General features: G+C 55.8%; 3 protein-coding genes across 7 annotated transcripts; all 3 read right to left on the bottom strand.

Moving 5' to 3' along the window:
- Positions 1-716: 716 nt before the first annotated feature.
- On the bottom strand, positions 717-4,660 carry DND1 (DND microRNA-mediated repression inhibitor 1). 3 transcript variants are annotated; one of them, XR_010615225.1, is made up of 6 exons: positions 4,590-4,660; positions 3,432-3,549; positions 2,863-3,324; positions 1,795-2,190; positions 1,490-1,571; positions 717-889 (listed from the first exon to the last, which is right to left on the bottom strand). XR_010615225.1 is itself a non-coding variant. In XM_065690908.1 (5 exons), the coding sequence occupies exons 1-5, from the start codon at positions 4,599-4,601 to the stop codon at positions 1,555-1,557; spliced, it is 1,005 nt and encodes a 334-aa protein (XP_065546980.1). In that variant the 5' UTR covers positions 4,602-4,660; the 3' UTR covers positions 963-1,554. The 3 variants fall into 3 exon arrangements, 2 of the variants coding, with proteins under 2 accessions (XP_065546980.1, XP_065546979.1); XM_065690908.1 differs by lacking the exon at positions 717-889 and having other exon boundaries at positions 963-1,571; XM_065690907.1 differs by lacking the exons at positions 717-889; positions 1,490-1,571 and having other exon boundaries at positions 1,628-2,190.
- Positions 4,661-5,057: 397 nt separating this feature from the next.
- LOC136020150 (histidine--tRNA ligase, cytoplasmic) lies at positions 5,058-17,698 on the bottom strand. The gene is made up of 13 exons (XM_065690903.1): positions 17,580-17,698; positions 16,748-16,837; positions 14,582-14,701; positions 14,337-14,432; positions 13,461-13,586; positions 10,892-10,999; positions 9,322-9,420; positions 8,807-8,900; positions 8,571-8,698; positions 8,246-8,488; positions 7,231-7,347; positions 6,450-6,596; positions 5,058-5,557 (listed from the first exon to the last, which is right to left on the bottom strand). Exons 1-13 carry the CDS (start codon positions 17,655-17,657, stop codon positions 5,498-5,500), a joined length of 1,506 nt encoding a protein of 501 aa, XP_065546975.1. The 5' UTR covers positions 17,658-17,698; the 3' UTR covers positions 5,058-5,497.
- A 77-nt stretch (positions 17,699-17,775) lies between these two features.
- On the bottom strand, positions 17,776-23,404 carry LOC136020151 (histidine--tRNA ligase, cytoplasmic-like). 3 transcript variants are annotated; one of them, XM_065690904.1, is made up of 12 exons: positions 23,159-23,401; positions 22,953-23,072; positions 22,500-22,595; positions 21,347-21,468; positions 21,099-21,279; positions 20,839-20,937; positions 20,433-20,526; positions 20,197-20,324; positions 19,872-20,114; positions 18,982-19,098; positions 18,585-18,731; positions 17,776-18,344 (listed from the first exon to the last, which is right to left on the bottom strand). In XM_065690904.1, the coding sequence occupies exons 1-12, from the start codon at positions 23,327-23,329 to the stop codon at positions 18,288-18,290; spliced, it is 1,575 nt and encodes a 524-aa protein (XP_065546976.1). In that variant the 5' UTR covers positions 23,330-23,401; the 3' UTR covers positions 17,776-18,287. The 3 variants fall into 3 exon arrangements, with proteins under 3 accessions (XP_065546976.1, XP_065546977.1, XP_065546978.1); XM_065690905.1 differs by having other exon boundaries at positions 21,099-21,206; positions 21,343-21,468; positions 23,159-23,400; XM_065690906.1 differs by lacking the exon at positions 17,776-18,344 and having other exon boundaries at positions 18,598-18,727; positions 23,159-23,404.
- Between the last annotated feature and the right edge of the window lie 3 nt (positions 23,405-23,407).

The raw sequence follows: 23,407 nt of genomic DNA, 5'->3' as shown, positions 1-23,407 counted from the left end.
TGGGGAGAGCATCCTGTGCCTGGGTGTCCTGACTTGTCACAGGCAGTGGCTGGCCCCTGCTAGGCAAGGGGGTGGTGCAAGCTGTGAGAGCATCCAGGCCATGGTTTTAAACTGAAACAGGGCAGGTATTAAGAAGTTCTGCCCTGTGAGGGTGCTGAGGCGCTGTGGCTGCCCCATCCCTGGCAGTGCTCAAGGCCAGGTTGGACACAGGGGCTTGGAGCAAGCTGCTCCAGTGGAAGGGGTCCCTGCCCATGGCAGGGGTTGGAACTGGCTGAGCTTTAAGGTCCCTTCCAACCCAAACCTGTCTGGGATTCTATGATTTATTACCAACACAGAGTCCAGTTTGTACCAGTGCAAGGCAGGGACCTATGAGCCCACAGGAGCTCTGCGAAGCAGAGACAGGTGTGCAGAGCCAGTCAAGGCATGCAAATAGACTCAGAGCGCCATGGGCCACATCCCCAAGCGCTGGGAGGTTGCTGGGGCACTATAAAAGGCAGTGGTTCACCAGTGTTGAGCACAGAATGGCTGCTGAAAGACACCTGAAGGCACTTCAGAGTCCCCTGGTGCTGTACTGTACTGTAAGGCAGCTGGGCAGCACAGAAAAGCACATGAGTTTCCTTAAATGCACCAGCAGACACTTGGGAGCATACTGATCCCAGAAAGGCCCTTGGAAGGCTCTAGGGGCTAACAGCAAGGTACCTGGGTCCTCAGCACAGGAGACGGGACTGGCAGAGTTCTGTACTTCGAAGCACCCAGGTATGCCCTGAAATGCACTTGGAAGCCACCAGTGCTCACCAGCAATCAGTTGCAGACCTCATCCCTCCTGCAGCTGAAGGCAGGCTTCCTTGTTGGGGGGAAAGGACTGAGATGGTGCTGGACAGGTGGGGAGCTGCGAGCAGAACAGACAGGACACAGCCAGTGCTTTCCAGGCTACTTTAATCCCAGTGACCAGCACAGCCGCACCTCCCAGTCCTCAGGAATCATTCATAGACAGCCGGGCCCCACGGCTGCTTCCCTGCAGCGCAGGCAGCCCTGCACAGCCCCGCACAGCGCCAGACACTGCGGCACTGCCTGCCCTACACCAGCTCCACCAGCACAAGAACAGCCCCACAGGCTGCTCCTTGGGCACCAGACACAAAGGAGACGGGGCCCCACCAGGCCCAGGCAGCCCCAGTGTCCCCTCCGCCTCCCCAGCCAATGCTGCCGGTGGCTCCAAGCAGCCACTGCTTCTCCCAGGGCCCCTCCACCACAGGAGAGCAATGCAAACCAACTGAAAAGAAGCCAAACTGGGCCAGATGAAACCATCCCCCAAAACGGAACCATCCCCAAAGGCTGGCCAGGGACAGGGCAGCAGCCACTCATCAGGCCAACAGCTCCGTCCTCAGCACCAGCTCTCCAAACCAAACCAAACCAAACCAAACCAAACAAAACCAAACCCAAACGAACTCAAAGCAAAGCTGGAACAGGACCCTGTCCCAGTGGGACTCACTCGCCGCTCCGGCAGCACCGGGGCTGGTGGCTCAGGTTCAGCTCACGGCACGGGCAGAGCGCTGCCTACGTCAGCCGGCACCCTGCAGCGGGGAGGGAAGCGTCAGGCTTTGAGCAGTATCAAAAAACCCTTCTCCCTCTGCATTCTCTGCTTCCAACCAGGAATCCCACCCTGGGCTCAGAGACATCAGGGTCACATCTATCTGGGGGGAGATCTGACCCTGCTTGCGTCCCCCCGAGCTCCACACTTCCAAGAGATGCTCCAAGGCTTTTGGAGGTTGGCACGGGTACCGCACATGGACTCACCCAGCATCCGCAGAACCTGCAGCGCCACCGCAACCTTCGCCTCTTCGTGCCCGCTCCTGCCCGGCCTGTCCTGCACCCACGTGAACCCCATGAAGGGCACGGGGCACCCCGGGATCACCACCTGGCACCAGAACCGCAGCCACCCATTGGGGTTGGCCTGGACGCACTTGGTGAGGAACAGGGGGGGCCCCAGGTACTGGCTCCGGCACAGGGTGTTGAGGTGCTCCAGCGCATTGTGTAGCACTGGAGACGGGGGAGCCTGCTTGGGGAGTGCCGGGTGCTTGGCCCTCTGTACCCGGCTGGGCGATGGCTTCTCCTCGCGTGACTGCAGCTTCTGCTTCAGGTCAGGGTTCAGCCAGTCCACCCTTATCGCTGCCCCAGTGAGCCTCATGTTCCCTAGGAGAGAGCAGCAGCAGCTGCCAGGGGATGCTCAGGCACCAGCGCCCCAGTATCACCCCATCCCACACCACCCTGTCCCCCAGTATCTGGCACAGTGACCCCCAAGGGTGGTTTGGTGCTAACCCACAGTCCATGAACCAAACAAAACCCTTTCCCCTGCCTCTACAAACCCTCATGCAGCTACGGGGCAGTTGCTCCTCCATCTCCTTTGGCTACCAAGGTGGGTTCAGAGCTGCAAAGCTCAGATTATAGGGGCAGCCTTTAGGGACAAGGTGCAGAGACATCAAAGCCAAGTGTTTCTCAGCCAGGGCAGAAGTGAATACACATCGGGACTTTGGGGATTCTGACTGGATGTCTGTGAAACGTGTCCCAGGGTTGTGCAATCAAGGGATGGGGCAATGAGGAGTCGGGAACCTCCATAACAAGGGTAACTTGGTTAAAGCTCTGGATGCCCTGGATGCATACTGGTGATGCTGCTGCTCTGAGCAGGCAGCTGAAAACCTCCAGCAGTCCCTCTACACCACCTCCCCAGTGAGGACAGCTGGCCTCCCATGGGACACAGGGACAGACCATGGGATGTCTTCACCTCACGGCTGAGCTCTGAGGTGGAATCAGCCCTCAGAGACACCAGGAAGAGCACCCCAGGCATCCCCCCAGCCTCCCACGTACCTTCCATGAGGGTTTTCTTGGCCATGGCAGCAGCGTGGTGCGAGCTGAACTTGAGCAGGGCGAGCTGCGTGCGCTGCTGGCCAGGGCTGGGGTGCAGGGTGACGCTGAGGATGCCCGCGGTGACGCGCCGCAGCACGGCCTCCAGCTCCCGCCGGCTCACCGAGCCTGCCAGCCCGTCCACGCTGAGCTCGCACTTCTCCGTGCTCCGGCACACGACGATGGCGCAGCCCTCCCGCACGCGGAAGTTGTTGAAGGCGGCGATGGCCTCCTTGGCGGCGCGCTGGGTGCTGTACTTGGCGTACGCAAAGCCACGGTTGAGCCCGCTGAAGGTCATCATGAGGCGGAACTCGTAGAGCGTCCCCACGCTCTGGAAGAGCGGGATCAGGATGTTCTCATAAATGTCCTGCGGCAGCTTCCCGATGAACACCTCTGTGCCTGCCGGAGGGGGGTCGCCCACCCAGCCTGCGGGCACACAATGGGCATGTATGAGAGACAGCCAGCTCACCACCGGGCACCCTCCATGCTGTGCTCCCAGGGCACTACGGCACTGAGATGCTCTGCTCACGTACCTGGGGGTGGGCCACCATATCGCCTCTGCCCGTTGATCTGCACCAGGTTGATGCCCGTTTCTTTTGCCCAGGTAAGCAGGGCCTTCTTATTGGCCCGGTTGATGCTGTTGGTCCATGTCTGAAGAAGAAACGATGACGGAGTTTGTATGGGCAAAGAGTTTCCAACCTCCCAACAACTGGGGATATCCCAAGCTGGTGGGGCAATCGCAAGGCCCAGCACCAGCCAGCACGTGGAGGAGCAAATGGTGAAGCCCTCTGCCATAAGGAAACAAGAAGAGCCTCTTGACAATGCCCACCCAAAGCACTATCCTACCCATTGTCCAAGCCTGCTCCATAGGGTGAAGTCCAGGAACGCAATGCCAGGCTGGATGGGGCTGGAGCAACCTGCTCTAGTGGAAGATGTCCCTGCCCATAGCAAGGGGTTTGACATGGATGAGCTTTACGGTCCCTTCCAACAAAAACCAGTCTGCGATTCAGTGACACCAGCCGCTGCGCTACGGCTGCCTGAGAGCCAAGACGCAGGGAGCAGTTGGCTGTACGGAGACGAGGTGACCCATCACAGGCAAGCTGGGACCCCAACACAGCCAACCCTCTTCTACCAGACCTTCCTCAGGCTTCTGAGGACATCAAGCATGGTCTGGAGACACCAGTATCACAAAGCTTCAGCTCATTAACCACTGCAAAGTCTCATCGGGGCTTCTGACACTGCTTGCTGAGTGGGATTAACCCGAGCTCAGCCTACAACGCACTTCAGCCGCCCCTCCACCTCCTGCATCTCCAGCTGCAGCCCCAGGCGGTGGCACCTTCCTATCTGCAAGGAGTTTCGTCTTCTCTGCGGCCAGAAAACACCTTCGGGCGGGGACCCATCTAGGGGGAACCTCTGCTCAATGGGCGCAGGAAACGCGGCCACAGCCCCAGGGCAGGGGCCCCGCTCCGGCTCCTCCGCTCCCGGCAGGTTCCGGGGAGCGGCAGGACCCGGCTCCGCCCCGGCGGAGCCCACCCGAGCCCGCAGCCCCCGCGCAGGCGCTACCGCGGCTTCACCGTCACCCCCGAGGGGCAGCCCCGGCTCTCGGCGGGTGGGATGGGACCCAGGCTCGGGGCCGGCGCCGGGACCCCCTGCCCTTCGGCTCCCCTCTGGAACCCCCCAACAACGCTCACCTCGATCTCCATCGCCGCCGAGCCCCCTGCTCCTCCTCGCCGCCAGGACCAGGCTCTGGAAGGTTCCAGCACCGCCCATCGGCATCGCACCGCCCCGGGCGGGGACCCGACTGCAGCGCCCGCCCTGCCGGGGCGCCGCGACCCCCTCCCGAAGTTTCGCTCCCGTTGCCTTCCGGCGCCTGGAAGCCGCGGAGGCGAGAACTAACGTGGTGCGGGAGCGGAGCTGGGCGAGATGCGGGGCAGCATCGAAGGGAAGCTGGGGATGAGGAGCCCTCGAGTCACCCCAGGGACCCGTTTCACCCGTGGGAGCTTTGCTCTGCACATGGTGCAGTGGTGGAGCCAGAGGTGAGGAAGAACAAAGGCAGCTGAAGAAGCATCCACCGTGACATTTAAACCCCAGCTCTTGCTCAGTGAGGCAGGGGAGCAAATCCCTGCCCCCGGCAGGAAGTAGGGACAGGAAGCACAAAATGGGAGAGACAGGTTTATTATGTTTCTGGGAGCAGTGCCTTTACATGTTGCTCGGGATAAGGTCACCTCCCTGCAGCCAGAGCAGAGGGACGGGGGCAGGATGTTGATTCAAAGCAACAGGAACAAGAAGCTGCAGCCAAGCCCCTAGGGCCTGCTGACAGCACAGGGCTTCATATGTCACCATGGGACTCCACAGCCACCACAGTGTTTGCCAGAGCGACTCAGAAACATCCTTCCAGCAACATACACAAGGGCCAGGGCATGTCATAGGAGTCAGTGCAGCCTCTGCTCCCAGTGGGAAAGGGAGGGCATGAGACAAGAGTAAATACAGCGTTCAAAGGCCCCCCTGCCCCTGTTGCTCCACAGGCTCATGAAGGTATTTACAGGAGGAAATCTGTCAGCCAGAATCCAACAAACAAGTAGACACATCCAGAAGGGGTTTAGGGGCAGCTCGTTCGCATCCTGATCTCTTCTACCAGGCTCTCCCGGCGAACGTTGACCTGCATGGGGAGAGCACAAAGTTGCTTCAATACAACACAAGCAGCTTGATGGATCGTGACCTTCCCTGCTCCCACAGGGATGGCTGGCACTGCACTGTGGTCACACCATGATGCTGACAGCAGTGCCACTGCAGGGCTCAGTGGGCTGCAGCAGGTGGAGTGAATCCATGAGAGCAAGCACCTGCCTAGAACCTGCCAAGCCCTCTTCTGCCCACCATCATGAGAGCAATGCTCTTCCCACTCCTTCCCACCAGTTCCAAAGCAGAGACCAGTGCATACATGGCACCAGTCCCACTCATTCCAAGAGGGCACCTCCTGGAACTTCAGCATTGGTCCCATGCCCTGGATGGAATGCAATGGCAGTCATACATGAAATCACACCTCTGCGTTCCAGTCTCCAGAACTGAGGAACATCTGGGAGTTCAAGGAGGCCACATGATGGCAAACTGCTCCACAGCTCTAGGAAACTGTGTGGGGCGAGGAGCTGGAGCGTGAGGTGTTACAGAAGTCCATGGAGAGACCTCTGCTTGAAAAAAAAAAAAGTCTATCGAGAAGCCACTGTATAACATCCTGATAGCCTGTTAATAGAGTGCTCGGTGGCAAACACCAGGGCATGTGCTCCGCACAAAAGCACGATGGGCTGAGGAAACTCACCCAGCCTCCTGAAGTGCACCCACAAGTCCACCACCATCAGTCCACAGCCCTCACCTAGAGTCTGCCAGTCCCCTTTGGGCACTACACTGAAAATATGGGCCAGCAAAGCCACCTTGCAGTGTACAGCCTGAGGGCACCACTGCAGAGCAGGCACAGATGGGGCTGGAAAGGCTGACCTGAGCCAGAATGCAGGTTCAAGGAGCTGATCCCCCTCACACCAACCTGCCCTGGGCCTCACCTCCTCCCTGGTTGCCACTACCCGCAGCTTGACGACTCCATCCTTGAGCTCCTGCTCACCCACAATGGCAACAAGAGGAATGCCAGTGTCCTCACAGTACTGCAGCTGATTCAGCAGCTTAGGGTTCTTCTTGTAGAGCACTTCTGCCTGCAAGAGAACCAGAGAATAGCACCATAATTTGTGGACCTGTTTGACTGAGTCCAGAGGAGGCCATGGAGATGCTGCAAGGGCTGGAGCAGCTCTGCTCTGGAGCCAGGCTGAGAGAGCTGGGCTGGGTCAGCCTGGAGAAGAGAAGGCTCCTTAAGGGGAGATCAGAGCAGCTCCAGTGCCTAAAGGGGCTACAGGAAACCTGGAGAGGGGCTTTGGACAAGGGCCTGTAGGGACAAGACAAGGGGCAATGGCAGAAAACAGCCCAGGCTCCTCCATGGCCCCACTTTCCCCTTGCAAGGCTCTACTTTTTTTGGTGGGTTTTTTGGGAGCAGCATGGTATTCCAGCCATGGCCACACAGCAAGGGCTGCAGTGCTGCATGCTTTGGGAATATGCCTTGAGATAATAGATACAGAGCAGCCCCTGCAGTTACAGGGCTACCAAACCATGCTGTCCAGCCCTTCTTGAACACCTGATTCAAGACACCAAGAATAGGCAGGCTCCATTCAGGAAGCCCATCTGCTGCCCACCTTCTCCCTGTGACTCCTTCCTCCCAGCGCAAAGCCAGACCTTGTCCATCCCTGGCACAGGGTGGACCAAGGAGCTCCTGACTTTGCCATCACCTGGTCATACCTTGATTCCAGCATCCCACAGCTCAGCAATGAGCTTCAGTCGCTCTTCCAGGAGCTTCTTTTGGGCAGAGGCCACCAGCACCTGTGTCTCTGTTGTCCTGATCTTCTCCTCAGAGGCCTAGGGCAGGGACAAGACTTAAAAGATGTCCTGGACGTAGGTATCAGAGACCCTTTGAGCAGAAGAGGTCACCACCCCAGACCCATGAATTCGGCAGTGAAGAGGATCAGGCTCGGTGAGCAGCATAAACTCATGAGAGTCAGAGAGGCCCCACAGACCCCATCCTGAAGCAGAACCTCATCTTTTGTTATTATTCCATGACGGGAGCATAACACAACCTCCCTCCCACACTGCAGGTGCACACAGACCGGAGAATGTGCTGAGAATGAGCAGTTTCTCTGCCAGCTTCTGCATAGAAGCTGCTCCTCCACACCTGAGGGCCTCCCAGAGACTTGCTCCAAATAGCTCAGGAGCAGCAAGTCTGGGGGACCCCAGGCCAGCTAAGCTGGTGACTATGGGTTAGATCAACAGCAGCAAACTGAGATGCCGCAGTGCTGTCACGAGCTGGCTGTTCCCAAGGCAGATGCTGGATACTCAAAGTGGCATTTTTATGCTGCTGCTTTTGCTGAAGGGACAAGACTTGAAAAGGTCACCTGCAGAGGAACAAACCTGGCCAAGGCTGGAGGTGGTGGAGGAAGAATTCAGTTTTCACTTAGAAAACCTGGTTGTGTTTGGCTGCCAGGAAAGAACTTTCCACAACAGGCTTCTGGGGGAGGGAAATGTGCAGCAGCGTTCTGGTAGCCTACAAAGACCCATTTAACAGCCAAGCCAGAGAAAATTGGAGCTTATGTGCTGGTTCTGACTCCTGCTTCAGAGCACTTTAGGGGCCTGGTTGGCTTGTCCTTCAAAGACTGCAGCAAGAAAGACTCACTTCAGCACTTGCTGGACTAGGGGTACGTGGGGAAGATGTAAATCCTTGCTCCTTCTCTATTCTTAGTTGAGTAGTAAAGACACCAACCTCCACTCTCTGCTCCAGGATGGAAAAGATCCGCTCGATCCCAATGCTGACCCCCACGCAGGGCACTTTCCGTCCCTTGGGATCGAACATCCCCACCAGCCCATCGTAGCGGCCACCTCCAGCCACGCTCCCGACGCTCACGGGCTCCTCCATGTGCTCGTTCTCCTGCTGCAGCAGCACAGCCTCAAAGATCACCCCCGTGTAATAGTCCAGGCCCCGCGCCAGGCTCAGGTCGAAGGAGATCTGCAGGGCACAAGGGAAGCCCCATCGCTGCCTGCGCTCGGGGGGGCTGGACTGTGCCCCTCCTGCCCCTGCCCCTCCTCACCTTCCCCGTGATGCCAAACAGGGTCAGGTACTCAAAGAGCAGCTTCATGTCCCCCAGCCCCTCCTTGGCCAGCTTGTTCTGGGACAGCTTTGGGTCCTGGAGCAGCTGCTCAATCAGCTCCAGGCCACCTGTGGCAATGAGACTCTGTTAACAGGGTTAACAGCACCCCTGTGTCCCCAGCCCTCCCTGCCTTGCCTGGGAGAGCAAAGCCAAGGGCGCGACCCCACAGTGCTCACCGTGAAGCTGGACGTACTCCCCGATGTGATCCGCAGCCTCAGGAGAGAGCCCCTTCTCCCCCACCATCTCGCTCCTCACTTCTTCCCATGGCACCTGTGAGGGGAGAGAAGAGCATCAGCCACAGCTCCAGGGAAGTGTTCTCTGCTGGGGAAGGTCTCTGGTGATCCTGCCTGATGCAGACGAACAGGCATATCTCCTCTCAACAGATCTTTATACGGCAGAACCCCATCAGAATCAGTGTGCTTAAGAGGTGCATGAGAGAAGCAGCACATCAAATGCTCTAACAGGATGGTCATACCTCCATTTCTTGTACTTCTCTGGTTGCACCCCAACCCTGCAGTCAGCAAAACTGCTCAAAAACCTGAAGCCACAGGACAAATGCTCTGGGTTTGATTTCTGGCCAGAACCGAATATCCAAGCCAGTTCTCCTGGCCCATACTGAGAGCAGCCCAGGGGACAAAGCCTCACTGCCACTCCAGCAGCAGCACGTGCAACCCATGGCTCCATCCCATACCTTGTCCAGTTTGTCCACACTGGAGCAGATTGTTCGGAACTTGCTGTCCGGGACACCACAAACTGCAAACATCCCATCAAGGATGCGCCGATCATTGACCTGGGAGAGAGGGAGCAAATCATTCACTGTAACTCAAACAGATGCTTCAGCTGGGTCCAGTTTCTCTTCTCTGTTTTCAAGTGTGGAAGTGAAACCAGCAGATCTCTGCCAAGATATTTTGCTGTTTGGAATTTCTCTTCCCCATTCCCAGGGAGCAGAGCTGCCTCTCTGCCCACAGCTGACTGCTGCCAACCCTGGGCAGGGCTATCACATTCTCCTTTTAGAGCTACACACACCTCCACTCAGAGAAGAAAATCCAGTGCTGCCTATGAGTCCTCTCATGTGGACAAAAATAGGCCACGGAGATGAATTCAGTGCTATCCTGCTCTCTCGGTGTAAGAACAAAGGGACATCTGATCGTGTTAAAACCTCGCTAAGGAATTTTGTTTCATTCTTTTTTGATAGTATAGTGAATTCCAGAGTTTAATTATGCTCTGTAATAGCAGGTAATTGAGGCCAGAGGCTCAGCTGGATTCAACATTTCCATGGTTACTGAGAACCTCTACAATTAAATTACATGGAAACAAAGACTGCTCAGGAGTCTGTAATCCTCCAGCATCAACATGAACCAGACAGTGGCTCATGGAAGACAAGAACAGCAGCAGGCAGGTTATTCTCCTGTCCCCATTGCAGGGTTGCCTCCTCATCCTCAAAAGCATCCTCTCACCACTGCCCAAACACACAACAGCTGGACAGGCAGCTCCTCTGCACAGCTTTTAGCTCATCCCACACAGGTTCAAGAGCAGGTAACTGCCTCCCTACCCAGTGGGGGCTGCATAGAGGAGCACAACACCCAGCCCACACTGCTCACCTTCCCTGTGGAGCCCAGCAACAACCCAGCTCTGGGTCCCTCTCAGAGATCCCACCAGCCTCCTGCACATCACACACTCCTCATTGTTCTCCTTCTGCTGTACAGCCTTCCCTCTCCTGCCTGACTTGCACACCCAGCACCATTTGCTGCCACACCAAGATAATGGAGGTGCTTTGAAGCAAATGGCTTAACCTACAGCAGGGGATGACTTCTGGAAAACACCTCAGCCCCAGAATGGGCTTGGTGGGAAGGCAGGAACCTGCAGAGAACGCACAGCACACACTGAGCAGATGTCCCTACTAAGGGGACATCGGGAGCTGGGACAAGGATCCTTGGCCAGAGCCTGTCTTTTACTGCAGGCAGTGAACATGACAGTTACCCTGTTAGTTGGCTGCTGGACATTTTGCAGGGGACTGTGGTTAGTGCTAAAGAGAGCTCTGCTACTGCAGCCTCAGGAAACCTCCCTGCATTCCCAGCTGAAGGCAAGTTTGAGCTGAGGTCCAGCCTTTCAGCATATGCACCAGGTAAGGCAGAGGCAGGATGAGCTTCTGGATCAGGCTTTAGTGGGCTTTAAGAGTAGGAACAGGTACTGCTGCATTAACCACAAGAACAGTGACCTCTGCTTCCCACTGTGACACAGAGAAACCTGCTGAGTCTCACCTTGACGAGGAAGTCCCCGAGCTGCAGGTCACTCAGGATCTCATGCACGATCTTCAGGCACTCGGCATCAGGAATCATGGGGTCGAACTGCCCAGCGATGTCAAAGTCCTGGGGACAGAAAAGGCAGTGAGCAACTCAGCACTACTGCTGTGGCTGCAGCAATACAGCTCCAGCTCTTCTGTTAACAGCAGTTTGCTTACAAAAAGCAACAGAAATGGGGTGTAAGGGAGCACCGGCTTTCACTGATAGGATCCAGAAGGAACAGGATGTGGGTTTATGATCCTTTTTCACTGCAGGCAGTGGTGCTCTTGTGTCCATAGCATTGAAAAAGAGTTTGCACACTGTGTCATAGACAGTGGAGACAGCTTCATAGAATCCCAGACTAGTCCGGGTTGGAAGGGACCTTAAAGCTCATCCAGCTCCAACCCCTGCCATGGGCAGGGACACCTTCCACTAGAGCAGCTTGCTCCAAGCCCCTGTGTCCAACCTGGCCCTGAACACTGCCAGGGATGGGGCAGCCACAGCTTCTCTGGGCACCCTGTGCCAGCGCCTCAGCACCCTCACAGGGAAGAGCGTCTGCCTAAGAGCTCATCTCAGTCTCCCTTCTGGCAGGTTAAAGCCATTCCCCTTGGCCTGTCCCTACAGGCCCTTGTCCAAAGCCCCTCTCTAGGTTTCCTGTAACCCCTTTAGGTACTGGAGCTGCTCTAAGGTCTCTTCTCTCTTCCAGGCTGAACCAGCCCAGCTCTCTCAGCCTGGCTACAGGACAGAGCTGCTTCAGCACTCTCCAGTTTGCAAGAAGCCGTTCTGCTTCTCCCTGCTTTCTGCTTCTGGACATGTGTGACCTGCTCCTTGCCTCTGGCACAGCAATTTACACAGCGTGTGATACACTTTGAAACACAGATCCTTGAAAAAACAACAGAAAGGAGACAGCAGAGCAATCAGCAGCAGTAAATAAATAGAACAAAGGAACCAGAAAAGGAAGAAAACTAATGATTTGGTATGACCTAAATGCAAAATGTGTCATTTTGATTCTCAGGATGTTCTTTTTTTAATACACATGCCAGTTGAGTTAATGACCGGGGAAGAAGACGAGAGAAGGGATCTCAATTGAGGCAAAGCTTAAAGTTTCAACTGCTAAGACAGAAAAAGAGATCATAAAGCCTGAGCAGTCTCCACCAGAGATTCCCCGATGAAACAGCACATAGAGCTAAAGCCCAACAGCAAGGTGTGTGCATAGCCTGTGACTGGAAAATAGAAAGACAACATCAATGTTCTGAGAGAAATAAAATACAGAAGCAACAAGAGATCTTCTATTTGATTCCCCTTTATGAATCCCAAAATGCAATGTCCTCAGTGAGATTTTGAGTACAAGAACAGTTTTCATTAAGTAGGTGAATTTCTGTATGGTTCTACCAAGCTTCCAAAAGAAATCAGGGCAATGGAGGAGGAAACGGATCACATCAGTGAGTCCCCAAGCAGCTGAATGCAGGAAAGGCTGATGCAATCCCTGTGGAAGTTGGGCAAGGACTGGTTCAGTCAGGAAAGTGCCACTACCAGTGTATGTGACACAGGTGAAATGACACTGAAAAACCCAGCCAAGGGCTGCGGAATTCTGTTTAGGAAAAGATGCAGAAACATCTTTTCTAGGCTGAGCAAAGGTGGCAAGCATCTCCATGGAGAGAAGGTAAGAGATGATTTATGTGGCCTAAAGAGGGGAAGACTGCAGATGAACAGTCTCAAATGTTTATCTGGGACACAGGAAGAATCCATATCAAGGGATGACAGTTTATTTCTCCTTGTGCCAGTGCAGCTGTTTAGTAGCTATCAAACACAAGGAATTTTAGCCTGGATGTTGAGGACTATTTCTAGCTATCCTAGGAGTGAGATCTTGGAACAGTCTTTCAGGTGAGACAGCAGGCAGAGTGGTCTGGAAATGGGAATTCACCAAGCTGGAGCTAGAAGGTATCCAGAGGGTACAATGTAACAGGTACATTCTCAAACAGGAATCTGTTTACAGTATGAGGCCCTGGGAACTGCTAGTAGTGTGGAACAAAATCCATTCCTTGAGGCGACCACACTTGTCTGAGAAAGCCACAAAAGAAACTGCTTTCTCACCTGTTCTGTAATTTGGCCTCTGGGTTTTTCCCTTCCTTTGAAATACAGATTGACTAAGCAGGTGATAGAAGTAGCACATGCTAAGCTGAGGTGCTAGCCTGGTTCCTGTGTCCTGCTACACACCCAGGAGTTTAAATACTGCTGGATCAGAAGGAAACTTCCCCTCCACCAGGCTGGCAAGAACTGTGGGATGGAGCAAGGAGCTGCTGCGAAGGTTGACACCTGGGGCACCTAGGAGCTGTATTACACAGGCCCTCATACACCAGCACACTGTGTCACAGCCATCCTCACTCTGCCACTCTCAAGCTGTTCTTCACACCCATAAGGGCATGTTAAAGAGGAGGAGTGGATTCTCCTGAGCTTTCCACAGCAGGTAACCCAGCCTTTGGTGCTGGGTCCCCACAAGCACTGCCCAGCCTCACTCAGCAGTGTCCCTCTCAGTGGCCAAACTCACACACTGGTAGAACTCCCGGTAGCGGCCCCTGGTCATGGCTGGGTTGTCTCTCCTGTAGACCTTGGCGATGTGATAGCGCTTGATGTTGGTGATCTTGTTCATCGCCAGATAGCGAGCAAAGGGCACCTGGGATGGTTGGGTTAAGGACTGGAACAGAGAGGGATCACCCCACCCAGTTATCAGTCACAGGCAGTGCTGGGTGCTCCCTATCTCCCCAGCACCCAGCACAGTGTGTGGCGCACACCCTGGGACAAAGCAACTGCTGAGAGATGGATTTTCCATAGCTCCTAAGGTCTCCACAACTGCCCAAGACATGGCCTGCACATGCTGCCATTAATCATAGAATCAGCATGGTTTGTGTTGGAAGAGACCTTAAAGCTTATCCAGTTCCAACCCCCTGCCACAGGCAGGGACACCTTCCACTGGAGCAGCTTGCTCCAAGCCCCTGTGTCCAACCTGGCCTTGAACACTGTCAGGGATGGAGCAGCCACAGCTTCTCTGGGCACCCTGTGCCAGCGCCTCAGCACCCTCACAGGGAAGAGCTTCTGCCTGAGAGTTCATCTCATTCTCCCCTCTGTCAGGTTAAAGCCATTCCCCTTGTCCTGCCCCTACAGGCCCTTTTCCAAAGCCCCTCTCCAGGTTTCCTGTAGCCCCTTCAAGCACTGGAAGCATTACTTCACTGAAGAAACATAAGTAACTGAACAAGGTTCCTGCACCCACTGAAATCACACTGCCTGCTCAGGCTCTCCCTGTCAGGATAGGGTCAGAACAAAAAGACCATTCTCCCTCCTCCTCCCCTACCCACTGGACAGCAGGGCCTCAAAAGGAGGGCAGCAAAGGTGGTGAGCCCCCTCAGCACTGGCTTTGGCAGGATACTGTCAGGTCGTAGCGCAGGGAGAGCAGCTCTCCTCCTTGATCTTTCAGATCATAGATGAGCTTCGAGTCTTCACCATACTTCCCTGTTAATGTCTCCTACAACAAAAGGACACACGAACAAACAGCATCTTCAGTGACAGGGAAGACACCTGGAGATGGAAGAATAAAACTCAGCCCTCAACACACCACAGGCTTTTAACTGCAGGATCCTCATCAGCTCAGCAACCTGCTGTGTCCTCCCTCACCTTCAGCTCAAACACTGGTGTATCGATGACTTCTGCTCCATGGCGCTTGAAGCAGGAGATGATTGCATTGAAGACCCTCTCACGAATGGCCATTTGCTTGGGGCTGTAGTCCCGTGTGCCCTGGGGTGAAAGAAGGCAAAGGAGAGCAAAAGACACACTGGGTTAGAGGCAAGTAGTGGAGACAGACTTAAGAGGCAATACGAATAAGCTACAATACTGCTAATAAAACCAGACAGATCAGGTTCAGACACCAGATGTCAGGAGAAGTGGTGAAAAGCAGCACTAAAAGCTACTGGAAAACATCAGGATGCAGCTCAGAAACAACCTGCCAGGGTCTGCAGAGCTTAATCCAAGTCAGGACTTTCATGCTGCAGGAAATAAAGGAACTACACAGACCCAACTGTCAGAGGCTTCAATGCTTTGGAGTGTGACAGCACAACTCAGATCTGCCACACCTCTGAATCCAGTGTCAGCCAGACCCCTGCAAAACCAGCTACACCAAGAGGTGGAATCAGAGGGCAGGCACATTTTGGAGCCATGAAACAACTCCACAGCTTCCAACCACACACACACAATCATCTGTTCAAAGTGTGATGTCTGTGAAATACCCATCTGCTGTTCAGTGGGATGTGCTCCCTTTTAATTCCTTCACTGTTCAGAGTCACTGCGTTATTACAGTGACCACCTTAAGGCTCTCAGCAACACAGATCACTGTTAACTAACCAGACCTCCCACTTCCATCTTCCAGGGGCTGGGAGTTAGGCAGGAGGAAGCAGTGAGCAGGCGCTTCCTGACACCCCACCTGCAGGTCACACAGCGAATAGCAGCTTCCAGCCGTACACTGACGTGGCTGAGGCAGGTGGAAACCCAAACTGGGCTTCCCTGGCACTCACAGAGCTGTAAAACCCTCTCACATCCTTAAATGTAAAATACCCTTCCAGGCCTCACACCAGTTACAATTACCAAAACATACGAAGGAAATGGACAAAGAAGACAGTTTTGAGACATTTAAGTCAGTGGCATTAAACTGATTGGTTTGTCAACAAAATTCCTGTCTCCACATGGACACAAGGACACAGCTGATCTCTGGTCAGCTGCTAGTGATGAAAACATTAAGACTACAAACAATTTCAGGATAAACTGCACTATGGACACTATTCTCAGGGGCCTGCGGACTGAAGAGCTACCCCCCGAAGGAAGGGTCCTTCTGCAAGAGGGCACAAATGTCAGCAGCTGGTAAATGGGATTACCCACCCTCACTGGCTAAGGCAGGACCAAAAGGCACAAGACCTTTTGTGCTCCCCCCATTTCAACATGTGCTGATTATTCCTGGCAAGCACTGCCAGGGTTTATGCTTTGCAGATCCACAACAAGCCTCACACCAGCAGAGCGATATGCTGCAGCACCACATGCTCATTCAATCCAGCAGCAGCTCCATCCACTCTATCTGCATTACGAGAGAACAGCACCAGCTTAAGGATCCCTGATCCAGGACAGCCGAAGTCTGCAGGTACTCATGGGGTCATAGAATCCCAGACTGATTTGGGTTGGAAGAGACCTTAAAGCTCATCCACTTCCAACCCCCTATCATGGGCAAGGACACCTTCCACTGGAGCAGCTTGCCGCAAGCCCCTGTGTCCAACCTGGCCTTGAACACTGCCAGAGATGGGGCAGCCACAGCTTCTCTGGACACCCTGTGCCAGTGCCTCAGCACCCTCACAGGGAAGAGCTTCTGCCTAAGAGCTCATCTCAATCTCCTCTCTGGCAGGTTAAAGACATTTCCCCTTTTCCTGTCCCTACAGGCCCCTGTAGTAGTGTCAGTGCTACAAGAGCTGAGGAGTCCTAACCTTTAAACTCATCAGTGCCATAACCTTATTTCAAACAGTGCAATCCCAGCAGATATGAGGCCTCTCACACCGGGCAGCTACAATAACACTCAGCCAAAGGGGAATTTAGTTTCCTGAGCACACCAGCTAGTGGTTGGCTTGTCACAGAAGCACCAGAAAGTCTTTATGTTAGTAGGGTCTCTGGGGTTATTTTCAACACTCTCTCCTCTGCTGCTAAAAGGGAACAGAAATGAGAGTAGAGTCAGGCCAGTCTGTGCTGAGGTTTTGCACACACAGATGTGGGGGAGGTTGTGCACAGAGAGGTGCTGAAAGAAGTTACCTTTGGGGTCTTGAGTACAAACTTGTGTTTCCCTTCATCTCCTCCCAGCTGAGTCTTCATCTCCAGCAGCTTTGCCACCTCCTTTGCAATCTAGAAAGGGAGCAAGGAGGGAGCTGGGGGTAAACCCACCTGCCAGGCCCAGCCCACAGGCTTCCCCCAGTACCTTCAGCCTCAGCATCCCTAGTATACCCAGACTCCCTAACTAATACATGCACTAATCCCAGTCTCCTACAGCAATCAGAGGGGCACTCCCTGCCCCTCTCCAGGACTCCCCACTTCTGCTACAAGCCCCCCAGTCTCAGCAGCTCCACCATCCCCTGCCTCCCACAACCTCCATTACCCTCAACATCCACCCCCCCGGTGGCCCTCCCATCCCACCAGCTCCTGCTATGTCCACCCTGCATCAGCAGTCTCCAGCATCCTCCTCCCAGTCTTAACACCCTAAGCCTCTCTTTCTTCAGCCTAACATCAGTATCACCACTTCCCACCCCCAGCTCTCTCCAGGGGCCTCAGCCCCTCTGCTCTCCATCCCGGACCAGTGCTTCCACACCCCCTTCCCCACTGCCGCATCCAGCCCAGCAACACCTTCACCAGTTCCCTCAGCACCTGAGCCCAGCAACCACACCCCAATCACAGCAGCCCCCTCTCCAGCCCAGCACCAGTACCTGCAACTCCCCAGGAACCTCCATTCCCCATCCCAGCAACCCCCGTCCACTCCGGCTTCCTGCCCCCAGTCACATCAGTCTCCAGCCATACTAGTCCTCCGCCTGCCCCCCATCCCCACAGCGAGCCCCGCCAGCCGCTCCCCACCCGGCACCGGGACCGGCCGCACCTCGTCGGGATCGGCCTTATCGTGCTTGAGGCGCCGCACCACCTCGGCCTGCGCCCGCACCGCCGCCTCCTCCGCCATTGCCGGCCCGCGCCTGCGCGCCTGCCGACCCCCCACTGCGCCTGCGCAACGCTGCACCGCCCCCCCCCGCCCGCGCGTTGCCATAGCAGCGGGGCCGCGCCTCAGGAACCACCCGGGAGCGGCTGCGGTTCGGGTTTAATGTACGGAACACAGGGCTCCCGCCCGGCCCGACTCTGTGCTCCCCACCGGCTGCGGCCGGCCGCCGCGGCCCTCGGAGGGCAGGAGGTGGCTTCCACTGCCACCCGCCCCCTGTATCCTGAGCCTCCGGGCTCCCGCCGCACCACAGATAACGCCACGCGCACTGCAGAGCTCAGCCCCATCCTGCTGCAGCTGCACCACATCCATCTGTGCCCCGGCACCACCGTCACTGCAGTCACAGGTATGGCAATAGCAGGAAGCCCCAGTCTCGACACATCTTTCAGAGCAGTTAACCACAAGGTAACCCAGCAACTGCACTGTCTGTAACCTTTAAAGCCCACTTGCTCCTTTCCAAGCAGACAGCCCATGCTGACACTGCATTAGCCCAGGAGGTGAGCCTTAGGCTGGTAGATATTGACCAGTCGACAGCAGGGAGCGAGTGCTAAGGGTGCTGAGGGTTCCAGTTGTACAGCAGCTCTGGCCTGAAGAGTCCTAAGGCTCCAGCCTTCTTCTGATCTCATCAACAAGCTTTTCTCTTGGGATATCAACCTAAAAAGCAAAGGGAGAGGAGGAGGTGGCAGCAGCGGACCCTTGAGCAGAGCATGGTTTAATCTGGCCCCAAAGACTTGCTGTGACCAAAGCAGTTTGTGACCAGTTTTGTGGAGTAGTCACCCAAAAGATCTGTGCAGCTCCACAGGGGAACATCACTGAGGCAAAACACAGAGCCCTTCAGCAACCTCTGCATTTTGGAAGCACTTTTGGAAGCAGGTATAAAAATGGCATTCTCACCTCCACTCTTGTTGCAACATCTCGCAGCTTGACGACTCCATCTGTCAGCTCCTGCTCCCCTACAATGGCAGCAAGGGGGATTCCCGTGTCCTCACAATACTGCAGCTGCTTCAGCAGTTTAGGATCCTTCTTGTACAGCATCTCTGCCTAGCACAGAGTGGAAAAGGTGAATCATTAACACAGAATTTGCTCTGATGGGTTTTGGGAGCAAACTAGCCAGCATCAGCACCTGCAGCAAGCAGTTGCCTTTAGGGATCTCACCTGTTCCTACCCCCTAGATCTCAGACAGAGATCTTGAAAAGACACAACTAATGGAGTCAGTCTTGCTGTGCTACAGCTCCTTTCAGGCTCTCCCTCTCTTACCCATACCAGTGCCAAGCCCAAGTCCTTACTTTACCTTGATCCCTGCACCCCACAGCTCGGAGATGAGCTTCAGTCTTGCAGCAAGTAAGTGTTTGTGAGGTGTAGCCACCAGCACTTGTGTCTCCGTTGTTCGAACCTTCTCCCCAGAAGCCTGCAGGAACAGACACTCATGGCAGTGACTGGTTCCAAGGGAATGTACAGCTCACAGCAGAAGCTCATCTCTCCTTATTTCAGACCCTGACTTAGCTCCCCAAAACAAGTAAAAGCCAACCATCACCACTCAGTGGATGTTACTAAGCAAGGCTGACCTTCCACAGCAAAGAGAGCACAGAGGTAAGGCAACCTGGGCACATTTAATGAGTCCCCCAGAGAAGCTGCATTGTGGCACACTATTTCAATCATGTGCTGCTGTTCCTGTGGGACCTTGGTTTTCCTTCCTCCCTCCCTCACAGACGGGACCTGACCAGCTTTCCAATGTTGCCTGTGATTCCTCAGTCACAAACACATTGCCCCAGCTTCATTTGCTGTGAATCACAACTCAGAACTGAGCGCATAGTGATGAATTTGGGGCTCATTACAGAGGGCTACAGCTGCTACTGAATTCCTCACAATCCCCAGGACAGAAAACTTCACAGGCAAGAGACAAGAGCAAAGTGACTGCAGCACAAAGTTTGGAGCCAGGACCAGAACTCAGGGCTCATCTCTAATGCTTCCAGGGCATCTGCTATGAAATGCAGCCCACACCTGCATCCTGCTGGGCTGCAGAACAGGGCTCTGTCTTCTGTGCATGGACATTCAGGCATGAGATGAGCCACCCTGTCACCGAAAATACTTTCCCCTTGAACACAGTTGAGCTGTATAGCTTCATAATAAACAAGAGCTGGCTTCCCAGAGCCCTCCTCCAGGCACTGCTGCAGCACCAACCTTCATTCTCTGCTCCAGGATGGAAAAGATCCGCTCGATCCCAATGCTGACCCCCACGCAGGGCACTTTTCGTCCCTTGGGATCGAACATCCCCACCAGCCCATCGTAGCGGCCACCTCCAGCCACGCTCCCGACGCTCATGGGCTCCTCCACGCGCTCGTTCTCCTGCTGCAGCAGCACAGCCTCAAAGATCACCCCCGTGTAATAGTCCAGGCCCCGCGCCAGGCTCAGGTCGAAGGAGATCTGCAGGGCACAAGGGAAGCCCCATCGCTGCCTGCGCTCGGGGGGGCTGGGCTGTGCCCCTCCTGCCCCTGCCCCTCCTCACCTTCCCCGTGATGCCAAACAGGGTCAGGTACTCAAAGAGCAGCTTCATGTCCCCCAGCCCCTCCTTGGCCAGCTTGTTCTGGGACAGCTTTGGGTCCTGGAGCAGCCGCTCAATCAGCTCCAGGCCACCTGTGGCAATGAGACTCTGTTAACAGGGTTAACAGCACCCCTGTGTCCCCAGCCCTCCCTGCCTTGCCTGGGAGAGCAAAGCCAAGGGCTCGACCCCACAGTGCTCACCGTGAAGCTGGACGTACTCCCCGATGTGATCCGCAGCCTCGGGAGAGAGCCCCTTCTCCTCCACCATCTCGCTCCTCACTTCCTCCCATGGCACCTGTGAGGGGAGAGAACAGCGATTCCTGCAGGTTCTCGTCACCCAGTCTCCACCAGCCTCTGTATTCACCACACATGCAGGACAGCAGTCAACAGTTACTCATGATCCACATCTCCCACAGGAACAGCTAACAGAAACCACTGGGACACCACGTTTTAATCAGTGATGCCCAAGAGTTCCCCAAATCCTTCACAGACACCAGCAGCTGAGCTGCTGTGAACCTCTACATGATAAAAGCTGCCCTGACACTGCCCAGCCCAAGACACGCACCCCGTGAGACTGCGAGCATCACCCCATGAGCCCAGCTCTCACCTTGTCCAGCTTGTCCACGGTACAACACGTTGTTATGAACTTGCTCTCTGGGATGCCACAGACAGCAAAAATCCCATTCAAAATCCTCCTGTCGTTGACCTGGAATGGGAGAGGGACACTCAGCTCCAGAAGATCCACCACCATTCCTTCCTGTCCCAGAGCTACAGGAAACTGCAGCCACTGGGCGTTCCCTCTTGCCTTTTCAATCCCTTGGGAAGAGAAGGCTCAGAGGAATGGAAACCTCTCGGCTTTGAGTTCACCTTGATGAGGAAGTCCCCGAGCTGCAGGTCACTCAGGATCTCATGCACGATCTTCAGGCACTCAGCATCAGGGATCATGGGGTCGAACTGCCCGGCGATGTCAAAGTCCTGGGGGCAGAAGAAGCAGCAGAGGCTCCTGGCACAGCTGAGGTACTTTGGCTCTGCAAACCACATCCCACAGCTGCTGATAGTGATCCGAAACCCACATCAGAACCCCCCGAGCAGTGGCCACCACAACACTCACGCACTGATAGAACTCCCGGTAGCGGCCCCGGGTGGTAGCTGGGTTGTCTCTCCTGTAGACCTTGGCGATGTGGTAGCGCTTCATGTTGGTGATCTTGTTCATTGCCAGATAGCGAGCGAAGGGCACCTGGGGGGCCAAGGAGTTAAGGACAAGAACGAGATGATCCCCTGAGCTTCAGAAAGCTGAACCTTAAAGTTCCTCATCTCCCCTTTGCAGTTGCTCTCTGCTCTCCAGGGAGTTCATCAGCCCGGGTTGATGATAAGCATGATGAACCATGCTGAGCTCCTCCAACACCAGGACAACTCCACTGACCTTCTGAACCACAGCATGTCAACACCCTGCAGACACAGACCTTTGCGAAGTCATCTCACAGAATTCCAGACTGGTTTGTATTGGAAGGGACCTTAAAGCTCAGGCAGTTCCAACCCCTGCCATGGGCAGGGACACCATCCACTAGAGCAGCTTGTTCCAAGCCACTGTGTCCAACCTGGCCTTGAACACTGCCAGGGATGGGGCAGCCACAGCTTCTCTGGGCACCCTGTGCCAGTGCCTCAGCACCCTCACAGGGAAGAGCTTCTGCCTAAGAGCTCATCTCAGTCTCCCCTTGGGCAGGTTAAAGCCATTCCCCTTGGCCTGTCCCTACAGGCCCTTGTCCCAAGCCCCTCTCCAGGTTTCTTGTAGCCCCTTCAGGCACTGGAGCTGCTCTAAGGTCTCCCCTTAAGGAGCCTTCTCTTCTCCAGGCTGACCCAGCCCAGCTCTCTCAGCCTGGCTCCAGAGCAGAGCTGCTCCAGCCCTCGCAGCATCTCCATGGCCTCCTCTGCACTCTCTCCAACAGTTCCAAGTCCCTTGTATTGCTGCCCACGAGCTGATCAGTCCTCTTGCCTCAGAGAGAACTCAAGGTACAGCAGACAGTAAATGCTTTTTGGTGAAGGTAGGGAAGGCACCTGGGATATCCCAGCAGCAAACCCCGCTGCTCCCTCAGAACCACTGCTGAGGCACTGGGCAGGTGGGTTGGGCAGGACTGGAGGAAAACGAGGTTTATGTCACCCTGCTGGGACCTGTGGGCAGGGGAAGGACAAACCAAGGTCACCAGGGTGGCAGCAGCCCCAGGGTGCCACCATCCCCCCAGTGAGAACAAGGTGCAGAGAGCAGGATACAGTCAGGTCGTAGCGCAGGGCCAGCAGCTCCCCTCCCTGGTCCTGCAGCTCGTAGATGAGCTTCGCGTCCTCCCCGTACTTCCCCATCAGCGTTTCCTGAAGGGAGGCAAGGGGGTGGTAAGGGACCAGCATGGGGGATGGACCCCCGCACTCCACGGCTCAAGCAGAGATTGGGGAGGACACAACACACATCATCCCCCCCTTCAACTCCAGCTCTCTCTGACCTGGGGCACAAATGGGCCCCCATCCGCATCCCCCGTTCCCCAGTGGGGACCCCAGCGAGATTGTCACGCCTGCACCCCGCCCAGTATGTCCGAAAAGGGGGGGGATCTCCCCACACTGCCCGAAGCTGCCGCCTCAGCCCCGGGGAAGGGGAGCGCTCCCCAGTGCTACAAGAGGGGACCCCGCAGCCCGGTTAAGGAGAAGCAAAGGGGGTTCCCGCCGCCGCCTCACCCGCAGCTCCAGCACGGGGGTGTCGATGGCGGCCGCGCCGTGCCGCTTGAAGCAGGTCACCACGGCGGCGAGCAGCCGGTCACGGAGAGCCGTGTGCGCAGGGGGGTGGTCGCGGGTGCCCTGGCCCGGGACGGAGAGCGGCCGTCAGCAGCGGGGACCGGGAAGAACAACTCCCGGTAACCGCAGCCCCCGCTCCCCACAGTTACCTTGGGTGTCTTCAGAACCGGGCGCCACCCGCCCCCGGCCGAGCCCGTGGCCGCCCGCCAAGGCAGGAGCCCGCCGTACCCGAGCGGCCATGCCCGGACCTGGTTGAGCTGGGCGGCGGTGGGGCCCACGGGGAGCACCCACCCGGCGACGAGCGGCACCAGCCGCAGCATGGCCGGTCCCGGGGAGACCGGAAGCGGGAGAGCCACGTGACCTTTCGGCAGCCCTGCCTCACTCCGCTCTAAGCCTGC

Source organism: Lathamus discolor, chromosome 10 (assembly GCF_037157495.1).
Source record: "Lathamus discolor isolate bLatDis1 chromosome 10, bLatDis1.hap1, whole genome shotgun sequence".
Taxonomy (NCBI): domain Eukaryota; kingdom Metazoa; phylum Chordata; class Aves; order Psittaciformes; family Psittacidae; genus Lathamus; species Lathamus discolor.
The sequence above is the reverse complement of the archived record's forward strand: the minus strand, read 5'-3'. Positions and strand labels throughout refer to the sequence as shown.